Source organism: Pteropus vampyrus, unplaced genomic scaffold, assembly GCF_000151845.1.
Source record: "Pteropus vampyrus isolate Shadow unplaced genomic scaffold, Pvam_2.0 Scaffold236, whole genome shotgun sequence".
In the NCBI taxonomy this organism is placed as follows: domain Eukaryota; kingdom Metazoa; phylum Chordata; class Mammalia; order Chiroptera; family Pteropodidae; genus Pteropus; species Pteropus vampyrus.
In genome coordinates, this window is record NW_011889017.1 from 989,056 (window position 1) to 1,005,694 (window position 16,639).

At 34.4% G+C, this 16,639-nt stretch overlaps 1 protein-coding gene across 1 annotated transcript in view; it reads left to right on the forward strand.

The window, feature by feature from the left end:
- Positions 1 to 16,639, forward strand: part of MYO16 (myosin XVI) — a 494,098-nt gene that overhangs the window by 337,883 nt on the left and 139,576 nt on the right. Inside the window, exons 23-27 of the mRNA XM_023519764.1 lie at positions 149 to 217; positions 1,706 to 1,781; positions 6,651 to 6,823; positions 9,209 to 9,289; positions 9,577 to 9,782. Coding sequence (XP_023375532.1) covers positions 149 to 217; positions 1,706 to 1,781; positions 6,651 to 6,823; positions 9,209 to 9,289; positions 9,577 to 9,782 — 605 coding nt within the window. The remainder of the gene's footprint in view (positions 1 to 148; positions 218 to 1,705; positions 1,782 to 6,650; positions 6,824 to 9,208; positions 9,290 to 9,576; positions 9,783 to 16,639) is intronic.

The window sequence follows — 16,639 nt, forward strand, 5'->3', positions numbered from 1 at the left end:
TGAAGCCATATAGAGAACTCTTCACTGTAGGATCAGCTCTGGGACATTAAATGACTTGCCAAAATTCACATAGATTCAAAGTAGCTTAGAAGGAAGTGTTCTGACTTCTCTTCTGTGGTTTCACTTGGCACTGTTGTCTCTAATTTAGGAAGGCATAGAGAAGACAAATCTCCAGATTAAGATTTCTCTACCCCAGTACTACGGACACTTGGGGCAGGTAATTCTCCATTGCGAGCTGTGCAGTACACTGTACAGGGATGTTTAGTAGCGTCCCTATCCACCCAGCCCCTCAGCTGTGACAAAAACAGATGTCTCCAGTCATTGACAAGTTGTCCCCTGGGGTCACCATCACCCTGGTTGAGAACTACTACTCTAGATAACATAAAAATTGTTCATATTCAACAACATATAATATGTGAGAAAATATATAGCTTACATTTTAATATTGATAAACCATGTTCTGGTGCAAGAGCAAACTGGATAATTAGGTAATGATTTAAGAGTCTCTGAAAGTTGTTTAGGTTTTTTTGGCATTGCCTCAGGTCAACCAGTCTTCTGATCCAAATTCATATTGGAAAAATCTGAGAATCCGCAGGATGTCTTGGGAATTCTGTGCCATTTAGGCTCTCTCGACAATAAGAATAAAACCTCAATAAGATTTTATTGTAAGGATGACTTGGTCAGGCACTGGAATTTAAAAGCTATTTAGGAAGCAAGGCTCCTTGGAGGATATCTGGCCTTTTTCTAGCCACATACCCTCTTTCTCATGGATTCTTTCTCTGTCTAGTCCCCTCTTGCTGCAGATAAGATAGTTGTCTCTGGGATGTCTGTTTAAAATTCCCAAAGGAGTGGATGATTATTGCCTATATTGGTCTAACCACGCATACACCCTCATGGAGGATGTGATGTGAAGATATATGGTATTCATTGGTCAGCGGCCTCCCTTGGTTCAATCTTAACCTACCCAGAGCAAAGGGCAGCTTGTTACACCTGACCGTGATACCCTGCCTATCGTGTTTCCCCAAGAAGCAGAAGCAGCCTTTGAAAATGATAAGTCTTATGGCTGATCTGACTACTCAGGATCACACTGAAGTTCACTCTTAGCTGAGATAGGGAGAGGCAATAAAACCATGTCTCTTTTCAAATATCAGATCTCCCAGGCCAGACTGGAATACCCATAAAAGCAGACAATGAAGTCGTTTAAGTGTATTCATAAGTAAAGTATGGTGAAGAAAATTGTCCTTTGAATAATCCAGAATTAATTGTTTCTCATGTTTTCTTCATTTTAAAGACTTCAGATTAATGGTTTTGATGATCTAAAAGAACCCTTTTTAATAGAGACCATTAAATTTATCAAACCGAAATCACACTTCTTTCCCAAGGTGTCATGAAGTCTTTCTACTTGGTTTAGTGAGTTTCCTGAGCAGGTTAGAGTTCTTAAGAATAAAGACTACGTGAATATGAATCACTAAACTCACGATCAGAGGAGATCCAATTAGAACAGGAGAGATGTCTCTTGTTTAATGTGCAGAATGAGAGCACGCAGGTGAAAGCGTTGGACTTGCATGTAACGTGAACTCTAAGACCTAAAGACGCTTCTCTTATGAATAATTTAAAACTTCCCCTGAGTCAGGTTCCTTTAAAAGAAATTATTTTTGTGGTCGTGTTTCATCATTAATAATCATGCTATTTTCTTTTCTTATAGGTAATGTATGAAATTGTTGGAGCAATTGAAAAAAATAAAGATTCCCTTTCACAGAATCTTCTATTTGTAATGAAAAGTAAGTTTTCCCCTCCTATGGTTAAAATGCCACACATTATTTCTCTGAACATTGTCCTATAAAATATGCCACCAGCTAAAGAATAATTGAAATATCTTTTACATTATAATGCCCAGTATAATAAAGAATGGATCTTTCCACACTATATATTGGTTACAATTTAATTTGGAGCCTCGTAGAAACCATAATTTAACTAAGCTTTTAGTAGATATATAAAGCACCTTTAACACTCTAGTGTTATGAATATAAAAAAGCTCTTCTGTGAAGACTAATGAAGATGAATATGACTTCCAAAGTTATTTAGGCCACAGCAGGGTGAGTGCCATTACTTAAGATGACTCCGGAGCACACCTAAGGGTGGTATTTTATTCTTATGTATTTCATATAAAGAACTAATGCTCACAAAGTAGGATGCGTATACAAATTTATATATACACATATATATGCGTATATGTATATATCGATATCAATTTATAGCTTCCATCTACTTAGTGAATCTTAGTTATATACATAACTATAATTCTATACTTTTTATAAAACTATATACATTTATATATAGTATAATTATATATGCCGACATATATATATATATAATTCTATATCTCTAGTAATTATTTTGTTAATAGCAGTTCTGCAGTGATTTACATTTTCTTAATAACCTTTTCAATGAATTAAAACATATTATCTTTTATGCTTTAAGTTGCTCTAAATGAGATAGAGTCATTTATCTTTCCGGGGGAAACAAGTATATGATAGCTTTTAAGGAAATAGTTGGATGCCTTTGAGTTGGAAATAAGACATCTGCATAACTTCTGGTTTGAGGAACATATTTACCTTAAATCAAGCAGCACAGTTTCAATATATTGTTTTTAACCAGAAATTATATTGCTTGCCTCTCAGAATTTTGGATTTTTGTCAGTTTTCTTAAAGGCTGAGACTAATGACAAAAGTATTACATAGACAGAAAGAATTGAAATAATTGATCTTATTGATTATCACTGGAAAGATCTTGCTTCTAGTTTTCAACTATTTGAACTTTCATTTATAACGTACTTCCATTAAAGCTATGTATTTTATTAAAATAATATATAGTGTGTTTTCAACTTGATATAACGCCTTTTTTGTTATTTTTGTAATTTATGGTGATAGAATACACATTTAGAATGAGAATATGATAGCTAGTGATAGTGCAATTGTGCTTATTTTAATAGACTTCCTATATTTTAAAGTCATTCTTTTGTGTACACTTGCTAACAAATTCCAAGAGAAAAACAAGTGAACCTTGTTTTAGTCTAAACACTTTAGGCTATAAGCACATTGAGCAACAAGACAGAATTTAGTGTGCCATTCATTATATGTTTATGCAGGACATGGCACACATTTTCTGTAGAGGGCCACAGAATAAATACTTCAGGATTTGTGAGCCATCAGATCTCTGTTGCAGTGACTGAGCTCTGCTGTTACAAGGAGAAAGCAGCCCTAGATAATACAAATGGACATGGCTGTGTTCCAATGAAACTTTATTTACAAAAACAGGCAGTGGAACTGACTTGGCCCATAGACAATAGTTGCTCACCCATTCTATCATATAAACAAAAGATGCATGGTTGTGATAGTATTTTATGAATCTGGAATGTTTTGATGCCATAAATAGTTATTAAAAAGTGTAATTTATAGATAGTAATCATTTATATTTCCAAGTATAATTTGGAAATATTCTTCGAATACAGCATCTAATTCAATCATCATATCATAAAAAAGCTCCCAGTTGAGGAAGGAGGTAGGGTCTGTTGTAAGATCCATACAAATATAGCTATGTCTATGAGATACTTGACCAAGTACAGGCAGGTAGCTCGGAGGTACAGCTCTTGCAGACATGCAGCAAGTGCTCTCATTTGTGCCTGAGATTAGAAATAAAGTCTACTTATAAGAATAGGGAAATTTGCAATTACTGTCAATAATGCTGTTAATGATTATTCGGTCTTTTTGTCTCTAGTGTTTCTGCATACCTGCTTATAAACCATAGGCGTTTACATTAGCTTATCCCATTTTACTGACAGAAAGATACCCAGTCATGTTTTTAGACTCCAGTGAGGAATACTTCCCATTTCATTCTGTACTATATAGAGTGATACGAAGAAAATGGCCTGAAGTAAATGACCCTTTGTAATAGGAAAGAAAGGCTAAAACTGTCTCTTCGCCAGAGCTTTCTTTATCAGGTTCTAAGACTCAAAATGATGGCAGAATTTCTCTTTTTATGTCCTGAGAAATCTGTTCTCACCTCTCATTTGGTCAGCTTGTGGTCAGGACTCTAATGTTAGCATCCCAATGCACAATGGTATCTTTCTATGTCAGTAGGCTAATACTAGTACTACTGGCCATATGACTCAGAGAAAGAGACAAACTGGTCAATTACATGTTTTGGTCCATATTTATGTCTAGTGTTGATAGATTGTGAAAGGCTTTTTTGCCCCAATTATACAAATAACATACTGCAATATTTATCTGCGCTTCCATACATACATAGACTTGCTATAAATGTAATTTTATATATTTAAATGGCCCATGGTAACATATATTTATTGTTTAACTTTATTTTGAAATAATTTTAAAGTTACAAAATTAGTACAAAGAACTCTCACATGCTCTGATCCAAGATTCATTTTTTTCATTTTTTTCTCTCACTCTTATTCTTCTCTTACTCTCTCCTCACTTCCTTTCTTCCCTCCTTCTTTCCTTTCTTGCTTCCTTCTCTCTCTCTCTCTCTCTCTCTCTCTCTCTCTTTTACATATATTTTCTGAACCATTTGAGAATAAGTCATATGTGTCTTTATAGCTAAATAGTTAGGTATATATTTTAAAATCAAGGGTATTATCTAACACCAGTAAATTGTCAAAATACTTAACATCAATAACGATAAGAATGTCTAAATCAGAGTCCCTGTAAAACTTTAGCATTTAATTTTGATCATTTTTTAAGGTGGCATCCTTCAGGTTTTTCTAATCAGAAGTTGCTGTTTTTCTTTGATAAGTAATTTATAAGGAAGTACTTTGAGACAATGTAAATATTCTCTTCCTCACAAAAATTTTACCTGTTAAGTTTTGCATAAATGAATGATTCTTATGTGAATTAATTATTTCTCTTATGGTTGCAAAATATGATTTTCTAACCCCATTCTTCCATTATTAGTAATAATCTACTGTAAGAACTCCTCTTTCTAACTAATTATCAGTATACACTCATGAATTCTTTTTGTTTTTTTTAACCTGTCTCTTTTTAAAAATTTATTGATATAATATATTGATTGATAACACCATATAAATTTCAAATGCACAACATTATAGTTTGGTATCTATATTTTATGGGATGCTCACCACCAAAAGTTTAGTTTATTCTGTTACCATACATTCGATACCCTTATTTTATTCAATGACTCATAATACATTACTATCATTATTTTGATGCTGGAATTGCCCAAGACGTGGCTAGTGAGACTCCTTAAAGCTAGCTTCTGTGTCCTTTTGTCAGGTTCTCATGATTTCTTTTAGCGCTTCCTTGCATTTTGGCCTTCCGAGATGTTCTGGGATTATTTACTTTGCCTCAGATCTAGAACCATCCATGTGTCCAAGAAGCCTTGATTTATTTTCAGGAGAGTAGTATTATTAAACACTAAGGTCTAGGGGCTGGGTGAGCTCATTTGTACTAGGGTGTCATGGCTTTTTGGCCCTTTCAGAACTACAAAATTTAAGATCTAGAAATAGATAATGTGTAGATATGTAGCTATTTATTAAGTGTCATGAATTTACGCTGATACCTATAATTTCAGTCCAACACCACAGGGCTCCTTTTTGCCTTCTTGCATTCCATAATTGTGTCTCCCTTCTGTGACACGCCTCCCTAGTTCCCCATTGATTTATTAATGTCATGACTTTGCATTGAATGCATTGCTAATAAATGTATTAGCTTGGGCAAGCAAAATAATTTAGATGTGGAAAAGGTAGAAACTAAACTGCTTTACTACTAAACATTGCTAACTGTCTGATGGGCTAAGCATGATCTTAAATGAGTTATTTATATTCACATTTTAATCTTGTAGTAATCCTCAAAGTAGATATGACCATAATCATTTTATAGAAAAAGATAGTAAGGCTTACAAACTGTCTGCATCTAGATCTAGGTAACACAAGAAAAATGCCCTTTAGATCCTTAAACACCATATATAATTTTCACTATGCTATTTAAATTTGTTACCAAAAATCCATTCATCATGGCTCCAATTTCTTTCTGAGGTGTCAAGAAAGGAGTATGGGCTCAGAACTTGTATAACCTAACGTCTAATATATGTCAGCTTGCTTTTACCTTTGCAACTTAACGGGATCAGAAAAAGAGGCACTTTTTTCACCTAACAACTGATAGAACCAAATGAGACAGGGTCTCTACGTATAACCTGAGACAGATAAGATCTTGGGGAAATGTATTTCTGGGTAGTTATTTTCCTGGAATGGGGAGTTACTGACGGAATCCATATCTTCATGATTTGGTCAAGTGCACTGAAGCCCCTTAAGTCTGAGCAGGTAAGACTCTGTTCCAACAGCTAGGAGAGTAGTAAGTGACACTTAATTAGATAGCAAAGGGCCGAGTGCTCAGGCAGAGGATCAAGACTCCTGGCCAAGGGCAAGGAAGGTCAAAAGTCATCAAGTGGAATGATTAATAGTAGGGAAAATAAAATAGGGGCAAAAGGAAGGATAGGATTCTCAATTATATCTTCCACTCAGAATGTTTTAGTGTTAAGGCATTTGGATGAGGAATAAGTTTAATGTAAATAATGCTTTTAATGCCACTTATGATATTCATTTATTTATTTTCTAGCTAGTGAAAATGTCGTGATCAATCATTTGTTCCAGTCGAAACTGTCACAAACAGGATCCCTTCTGTCTTTGCATCCTTTTAAATTCAGAGGACATAAATCTGCCCTGCTCAGTAAGAAAATAACAACTTCTTCATTCATCGGAGAAAACAGGAATTATCTAGAACTTAGTAAGGTAGGAATTTTTGTGATTCTTGTTTGTTTGTTTTTAAGTTTGTTTAGAACATTTGCTTCTTTTTAAAAACACAATTCGAAATGCCAATGGAAATAAATTGACATTTTAATTTTTTTAATTAGAAAAGTTTTTTTAAAAGAAAAGTTTGCCTACCTAAAGTATAACCATGAGAGGGAACAATATCTTCGAGTGAAAATTCAGTAGCTAATGCAGTATTAATAATGGTATTGGTTGTCTGTACAACATCCTATCTATGTTTCATCTCTATGACTGTCTTTGAGATGAATAGGAAGTAACTTCAGGGATAGTAGGCTTAGAAGGAATTAACTTAACTACCCTATTTTGTTGACATTAATCACTTTAGAAGTTTTCGATCTCTAAAGAATAAATTGTAGTTTCTTACAGATGTAGTGTATTTTTCAGGTGCTGGAAGGTTTTTGCTTTGTTTTTGTTTTGTTTTGTTTTGTTTTGTTTTGTTTGTGGAGTGTTAACTTATTTTTTATTATACTATTTTATAATGTATATTCGTCCCACACAAGTATGGTTGCACTTACAACCTAACAGTTCTGTTTGTGAAATAAACCTAAAAATTTAGTAAAGAGTTCTTTCAAATTGAAATATTTTAAGTTTAAAAATTCAGTGCCTTATTGTAGCCCAGTTTGTTTTGCTTGCATCTACCAAAATCATAAAAGATGAGAAATATGATTGGGAAAGTGTCCAGGACAATCATTTTTACATACTCAGTTGTAGCTTACTAAAATGCATTTTAGTTTACCAATAAAAATAAAAGCATAATTAAAATCAGTTCTATTTTAGAAGAGTGGCAGAAATGTGTATAACATATTAGAAATAAGTGTGTGCGGGGCGGGGGGTGGCGGGTAAGTGTGTGTGTTTAGTCGGAAGGCCCTAGATTCAGGGATCCTTTGATATAGCTGTTTAGCACTGTATGATCACAGGAATGCAGTCTCACTGAATACAAAATGGCATCTTTTACATAAAAAAGACAAAGGGTGAGAAAGATCTCTATCCCTGAGGGTTTCGCTGAACCTCTGGCCCTTCCTTTCTCACTCATCCTGGAAATCAAGAGTAAGAAATCACTACACACCTCTAAACTATAATTTTTAACCTTAATTATTAAACATTACCAGACATAGATGCCATTAGTCTTTTCCCTAAAGGACTGCAAAAGGGAAATAATTCATGGTAACTCCTTCACCCAGAAAGGGAAATTGAGTGTTCAATTTCAAGAGATGGAGATTTATTTATTATGATTATTCCTTAAGTGTTCCATTTCTCACTTCTCTTCAAACTGCCCTCATCCCTGCACATCCACCACTGTGACCAGCAGGGTAGGATTCTACCCACTCTTTAACTGACCATCACACATGGCTTTGTGTTTGTAGGAAAAGGTTGATCCTGGACCAGTCGCTTTATTTTATAGTCCCTTAATTTTACAGTCCCTTGTCAATTGCAATTAATCTTTTCAGTTTGACAGTTCATCTTAATGGAAGGAAATGAACTATTGTCATGGAAGCAATAACACCAAATTGAAGAGAGTGTATCATCAGAATGTTTTCTTCTATCAAGATCTTTTTATTTTAAGGCATATGATTTTAGATCAATAGATATGTTGATATAAGTCTGTGCGATTTTTTCAAATGTAAGAGTACATTAGTGGCTAAGGTTCCTTTTGACCCCTTGTGAAATTTAATTGAGTACCTTCTAACCTTTATTTCTTTACCCGCCAGCTTTATTTCCACTGACATCTTTATCTCTATTATCATTTAATCTTTGCTACATGTGATTTTTTATTCTTTTAAGAGCTGTACATAATTACTTACTGAAGAAAACAGTCTATTGTCATTTTTCACAGACAAGTAATTTATTAACCCCTTTTAGCAGTTTTTTAAAAAGGAGCAAAAATAGGAAGAGAAAGAAAAAATGGGTAAGTAACTAATTGTAATCAATCTTAAAGGAACAAACCAATGCTCGTTAAAACATCCGATCTTTATAACATAAAATATACTCTTTTGCCCCAGAGTAAGCTGTTTCATGATAAATGTAGACAATAATTCAACCAGTAATAATGCCAGAATGAGTTTACTGCACCACCACATGAGTCTAGATCTGTGTTCAGATCAAATTAAACTGGTTGCTGGATAGCGACAGCCATGTACTTGAGAGGTTGGCAGTAATGGTTATTTTTCATGTAGCTCCCCATTTTTCCAACTTATGTAGTGGTACTGATTTTTATAGTCTGTTTTAAAACTGTATGTGCCTGTAAATGAATTTACATAAATGCAGGACTTAATTTTTTTCTTTTAAATGGAATTTAGTAACTAAATTTACTCACCCTTTATTTATTTATTTTTGTTTTCATTTCAGTTATTAAAAAAGAAAGGATCTTCTACATTTCTACAAAGACTAGAAAGAGGAGGTCCGCTGACGATTGCTTCGCAACTCAGGGTTAGTGTTGTTTTCAGATTTTGAAACTTAAATTTTGATTATACCAACTGTTGAGGGTTTACATAGAATTTTCTCCATTTTTGACCCCTGAGTACTTTCAGAAAAAGTAAACACACACACACACACACACACACACACACACACACACACACACACACGAGTGAGTGAATGCATAATCAATTTAAAAAGTAATGGATTGAAGCTAAAGATTTTTATTTAAAAACTGCTTTATATTTTCAGTCAGTGTCTTTTTTGGAAAATCAGTTTGGTTTTACTTCTCTCCTTAGAAATCTCTAACGGATATTATTGGAAAACTTCAGAAGTGCTCTCCACACTTTATTCATTGCATCAAGCCCAATAACTCAAAGCTGCCAGATACTTTTGATAATTTTTATGTGTCTGCTCAGCTACAATATATTGGGGTGCTGGAAATGGTGAAGATCATTCGATATGGATACCCTGTTCGCCTTTCCTTCTCAGATTTCCTGTCAAGGTAAATTCTGTTCTTAAAACATTGCTTCCACTGCTCAGTGTAGCATACTGACGATACTGTAGCAAGCATCTTCTGATTTTTTTTCTTTTCTCTAGCATTGCTTTTATTGTTTATATTCTTCTGTCTTATGCAAACAAAATACTCTGGGAAACAGTGAAATGCATTGACAAAACTAATGAAACAGTTACTAAATTTTGATAACTTGGAAATCATTTTCACATTCTCTTAAATTTGTGGATTTTCTTGGATTTACACATTTATAAAATTGTTGCATATAATGTTTGCATAAAAGTTATTATTTAAAAGAGGAACATATCTATATGATTATTTTCTCCTTGATGTCTACAAACAAAAAAATTTTTTTTTAAGTTAGAGGTTAACAAACTACTCATGGCCAAATCCATCCTACCACCTATTTTGTAAATGAATTTTCATTGGAACACAGCCAATGGTGAAAAGAATGAGAATGTCTGTTTTTAGGGAATCAAAAAATTAAAGAGGGTGGACAAAAATAAAATCAGGACCTATCTTTTAATTATATATTTGAAAAATGAAGTTTTAAAATAATATTGCTATAAAATAGTAATATTGATGTTACAAGAACAAAATCTAGCATTTATGGTTAAAAATTAGCTGTACAACTATAGTGTGAAAAATCTTTTTGACAGACCATTCATTTAAGAAAAGAGATTTTGACTTTCTCTTACCAGAAGTTCAATTTGAGCCACTAGTGTGAAGCTGCTAAACTAAAATAAAACAAACCAAAAATTTTAAATTAATTAGTTGGAAATGTTTAGTTCAGAGCAAAGGGCATAATATTTATGACTAAAATTCTATGTTCAATTTTTTTTAACACATGTTTTTCCAGAAGAAAGAAGTAGCTTTTCTTTATTGTGTATTTTGGTAAATTTCACAAAAACATAAAGAAGAAAATAAAAATCATGCATTTTCTTGAGCAGTCTGTTTTAGAAAGACTGATAAAATATCTTCAAAAGAGAAGATAAAATCAGCCACATGTCAAGGTAAATTATTTGAGGAATGAGTATGTTTAACTTGAAGAATATATATTTCAGAATGACATAATATTTGTATTTTAAAACTTAAAAGATGTTTATGAACAAGGTAATAGACACATTGTCTCCTATTTATAGGGAAGAACTGTAATGTATTTTCCATACATAGTAGATTGGGCACTAAAAGTCATCCCTCCCACTCGAGTTAAGTACAAGTAGTCTCTGAATTAATGAATTTAAAACCTGCCTCTATACAAGTTTAAAATAATAGATCCCAAATACATCCCAGACCTTCTGAATGACAATCAGTAGGGAATGAGTTACAAAGACCCCCTGGTTTGTCTTGTGGTTTGGGTTAAGGTGACATCTACTAGTCTCAGAGGATGACAGGCTTTAATAAATTGTAGTTTGGTCATCAGTAGTGACTCCTTTCCTAAGCATTGCCAAGAACGGTGGTTTTCTAATATTATTCCGTATCAGAATCACTGTAGGCTTGTTAAAATACAGATTCCAGTGCCGCCCTCCCAGAATTTCTAACTCAATAAGTCTAAGTGAGGCCAGTTAATTAGCATTTCTAATGAGTTCCCAGGTAGGTGATGTTCACATTGCTGATATGTGGACAACCTTTTGAGAACCACTGGCCTTGAATACCTAGTCACTTGGGCACAATGTCTTTGTTTTGTTTTATTTTGTTTTTCCCCAGCCAAGGGTTGAAAGTATGTGAATGCCTTGACGATCAAAGTAAATTTGTTGAGAAAGCAAAATTTCAGTCATTTATTGAACTGCTGAATTAAAAAATGCAAATTTGTCGAGATTCCCAAGTGATCTGTATGCACTTGGAGTTTAAGAAGCACTGTTAATGGATTCTTATATTGAATATGAAATAAGATTAATCTCACCCTATGAATGATTTTTTAAGTGCATTTTTAATGCATTTTCTTCCATTTTTAAATTTCGTTAGAGTGTCCTGGAATCATGGAATCAAAGAAGCTTTGTGTTAATTCTTAGTGTTTCACTAGTGTAATCTTTGGTAGCTGCATGAATCTTCCTGACCTCTACTCTAATAAGCAGTTACTTGAATTGCCTTATCCTTCAAGAAAAAGGTGGAGAATGTGTGTGTGTGTATGTGTGTGTGTGTGTGAAATGTTATATATCATAATGATTAGAAAATTCTTATTATCTTTTTATTTTCTTCAAATCCAGTTTAACATAGCTACTCTACCTTGACTTATCTCTACTAAAATAGTATATACAATTACTATTTTTTAAAATTAAGTATAGTTTTTCATGTGTATGCATATTTTGCTATACTATGACTTCTAGACAGGGATCATCTCTTTTTCAGTCACAGTCCTTGTGCATTATAGGCTTTTAATTGATGTTTTTAGAATAAACCTAGCATTGTAAATTGATGATTATTCAATTTTCAGTAATGTTTTTGCATAACAGACCAGAGCCATACTTTATTTGTTTAAAAGAGTAGTGGAGGTGGTGATTGATACTTTTTGGTAAATGTTTGCATTCCTTTCACCCGCCCCTTATTTAAAGGAAATTTCTACTTATCACCCTTATTTGCAATGACATAGCAATAGAAATAAAATTATTAATTTATTTCAATAGAAATTTGTCATTTTAACTCTCTTAAATTAAGGATACCAGTCTGGAATATTATCACAAAAATGCTGATCCATAGAGAGATCATCACTTTCTATAGAGCTTGAATAAAATACAATCCACATGCTGTCACATCAAGAAATAACAATTTAATATTTATTCAGAAAGCTCATCAGAACTTTGAAATCCACCCCCAGGCAATCAAGCATTATATAAACAAAGCCTAGAGGTGCAATTTAATAGAAATTTTGGATTGCCAAAATATCAGATAACAGAATGTATTGTTCCTATGTAAAATATTTATTTTCTATTCATAGCACCTTGTCTTAACTGTTAGAGAATAAAGTCCTGTCAAAACAAATGAATTTGGTATATGAAAAAATAATGTGGTTACAAGAAAAACTGGACAAATAGAAAAAAGATATTCAGTTTCAAAGCAAGCACCTTCTTATCTGAACAGCATTTATTGTTTGTGAAATCCAACATGATGATAAATGTGGATAATGAACATGGCCATGGAATCTGTAAGCAGACGTGATGACATTGCAAATTTGCTCCCTGGTATCCTGGCTTTAATAACTTCATCATTCTGAGTCTTCCTAATTGAAACTAGAGACTTGTGTTAGTTGAGAGGATCTTGTTTTGAGTAAGTGTAGAAGTATGCTTGTCGAATTTTTTCTGATAGCATCAATAGCTTCCAAGAGGGATGATAAAGATGTAAGGTTCTGTCTCTCGTGGCAAGAGACTTCACAAGTTTGGATATATGAAGAACGAGGGAAGGAGCAGCAGAACTAAATTATTATTTAAAAATCATGATAACATAATAGGATTACCTATTGCTATGGACTGAATTGTGCCCCCTCATTTATATGTTGAAGCCCTAACTTCCAATGTGACTGTATTAGGAGATGGCACCTATAAGGAGGTAATTAATGTTAAATGAGGTCATAAAAATGGGGTCTTGATCCAACAGGATTAATGTCCTTATAAGAAGAGACACCATAGAATGCATTTTCTTTCTCCCTTAGATGAGGGTGTAATGAGAAGGCAGCTGTTTGCAAGCTAGGCAGAGAGCCCCCAGTAGAAACTAAATAGCTAGCACCTTGACCTTGGACTTACCAGCCTCTAGAACTGTGAGAAAGGAAATTCTGTTATTTAAGCCACCCAGGCTATGGTGTTCTGTTAGGACAGCCTGAGCTGGCTAAGATAACTGTGTTTGTAGGTATGTGGTTATATGGTGTTAATAGATAGCAAAGCTGGACAAGTTATGCTGTAAAGTTTTCGGTACTTTATTTATGCTGATACTCATGTGCTAACGGAAGAAAATATAGTTTACCTGTATATGTCATGTGGTTTCAGAAACTGTGCTTTGTTCATGCAATCGTATCATCCTTTCTACCTTTTTCTCCATTTACTCTATGACATTTACTTGATATTCAAGATTCACTCATGCATCCTCTTCTTTGGAAAATCTTTCATAAAATCTCCAATTGGTTTGTGTACTCTCTAAGCTTCAAAAAGGCCTTGCGAAACACTCATATGTTCATTCGATCACACCGGAAGTATCTATTTATGTGCCAATCTCAACCACTAGACCAGAGGTTAACAAACAATAGCCCACAGGCCACTCTGGCCTGCCACCTACTTTTGTATGACCTGAGAGCTAAAAGTGTTTTGTTTTGATTTTTTACATTTTTAAATTGTCACAGGATATCCTCAATTTCACCTCTTGGTGTACAATGCCTAAAATATTTATGCTCTGGTCCTTTACAGAAAAAATAGCTACCTCTGCACTAGACCATAGGCTCCTTGGATGAGTGACATCCCTTATTATTAAATGCCTACCTCTAGCAGAACATCTGAATCCATACTCTGTGAAATAAACAGAAAAGATCTAATATATTCTTCCTTCTCAATGACTTTCTTTAATGTTGGTTAGATGCTTAAGTTTGTGGGATTTTTCTGATGGCGTTATAAAGACAACTTTCACCAATATGTTCTGTAGAACAAGAAATCTCAAGTCAGTGACTTGCAACAGCAAAGATTTATTTATCTCTTATATTACATTTGATTGTGGTTTAGAGGTAGCACACGTAAGCTGAAATTAGCTCTGTGCTGGGGCTATTTTTCACGATAAGCCCAGGGCGAAGGGATAGCCTAGATCTAGAACATGACCTTTCTATGAAAGAGGGAAAAGAGAAATGGATGAATGGCTTTTATGACTTCTGCTGAGCTGTGGCCTATGGCACCCCCTTATATCCATAGGTTAAGGCAGTTACTTGGCCAAGGAGAATATCAATAAAGTGGAGGATTGTCCTAATCATGGGAGGTACTACAAAATACCTAACAAAGAGTGGAAATGTGTACACTTCTGGCTCTGTTATCTGTTGTTGTGTATCAGACCACCCCAAAACTTAGTGGCATACAATGACAATTTATTATTTCGCCCTGTTCTGTGAGTTAACTAGTTGGGCATTCTTGCCGGAGGTCTTTCTAACAGTCACAGCCATATAGCAGAAGAGATTGGTTAGCTGAAGGCTCAATGGACTGAATATACAAAATGGCTTCTTCACTCATGTGTCTAGTGCCTCAATGCCCCCGCACCCCCGCCCCACCGCCGCCCGCCTTATGGCCTCTCTCTCCAGAAGAATAGTCTGGACTTCTTACCTGGTGGCTTATGGTTCCAAAGGGCCAGAAAGGAAACCTAAAGGCTGGACCTAGCACTAGTATAGCATCACTGACCCTGTATATTATTGGTCAAAATGGTTGCAAACCAGCCTGGATCTTTTCAATGGGAAAGAAGCAATTGACAGTGGCCAACTTTGAAACAAGCTACCATATCGTCTTAAAGGGAGAACATGAAAGTAATTGGGAGCAATAAAAAAATTTCCATACCTATACATAGGAATTGCTATTATTTTCATGACTTGTAACCACATTATTTTTTCTCAGTTAGTGTATATGAGTTTGATGTGTTGAATAATATGATACCATCATGTGTTTTTTTACAACTAATAGAATTTTGGGGAAAGAATCATATGAGTCAGTGCTGAAGAAATGGTTTTGAGAAGTCCTTAAAGGTATGGTACCATGCAGTGTACCTTGTGTGGTACCACACCATCTTTTTCAAAGCTATATTTAATACCCTGTATGCTTGTGACATTATAATTAATAGAGATTTTCAATTATGATCTGTGCCAGATTTTAGTCATATGTATCTCTACGCAGGGTGCTAACCCTGTAAATTTTCTGCCTCTTCCATATTTAAGAAAGAACTCATTTGGAATATAACTCTGGATCTTGGGTGGCAAGCTTCTCAGGGTCATGTCCATCATTCATCTACAAGCTTGTTTATGGTTGGCAGCGGAGAGTAGGACAACATCACTACGGGGAGAGCCTGACCCTTTAATGAGGTGACTTTATTTAGAAAAGACAGAAGGACTTGTCCAGTAAAAGCACCACAAGGATTGCTATTATGTTTGGCATGATGAGGGAGCACGATCTGTGTTTTGAGATTGTTGCTGGATGAGATCCCTGTTAGAAATAGTCTGAATCATTTAGCTTGTTTAAATGACACAGTTGTTGCTGAAAGGTCAAGCTGTGAAAGAACACAGCCATGATTAAATTGGGTGTGGGGAGAGGAATGAAAGAAGACACACTTCAGTTTATTGGATTAAACTAATGGGCAGCGGCTGCCCAATGAAGCAGAATCATCAGTTACAGATATGGGTTGGAATCTTCTAAAAGTTTTCCTTGTTACATGAAAGTGATGCCAGTTACTGTCAAAACAGCTTTAATAGAAATGTGAATTAATAAGTTCAGGAGCTACTAAATATTCTAAAAGCTTTAATTGGCAAAGGAGAAATTTTCTTCAGGGTAATTTTGCCAAATCTAACTGTATTCTTGCTGCTAAAAAACTTTGTGCAAGATTGGCTGATTGTCTAAGGTTTTAATGATGTTTGGGAGGAAAAAAAGCCTTCTTACTTTTCAATGGAATATAAAATAGGAGAGAGAGGTATAAATAATAGATTCCAGAGGTCATTTCAACTTAAACATAATTAAGTATATTTTAAAAGGAATTTTTTTACACTGATCAGTGGATCATGTATCAAAAATCTCCCCATCATCTACTCTGAGGATCTGCAAACTTTTTCTATAAAAGGCTAAGTAGTAATTATTGTAGGCTTGCAGGCCATAAGGTCTCTGATACAACTACTCAACTCTCCTTTG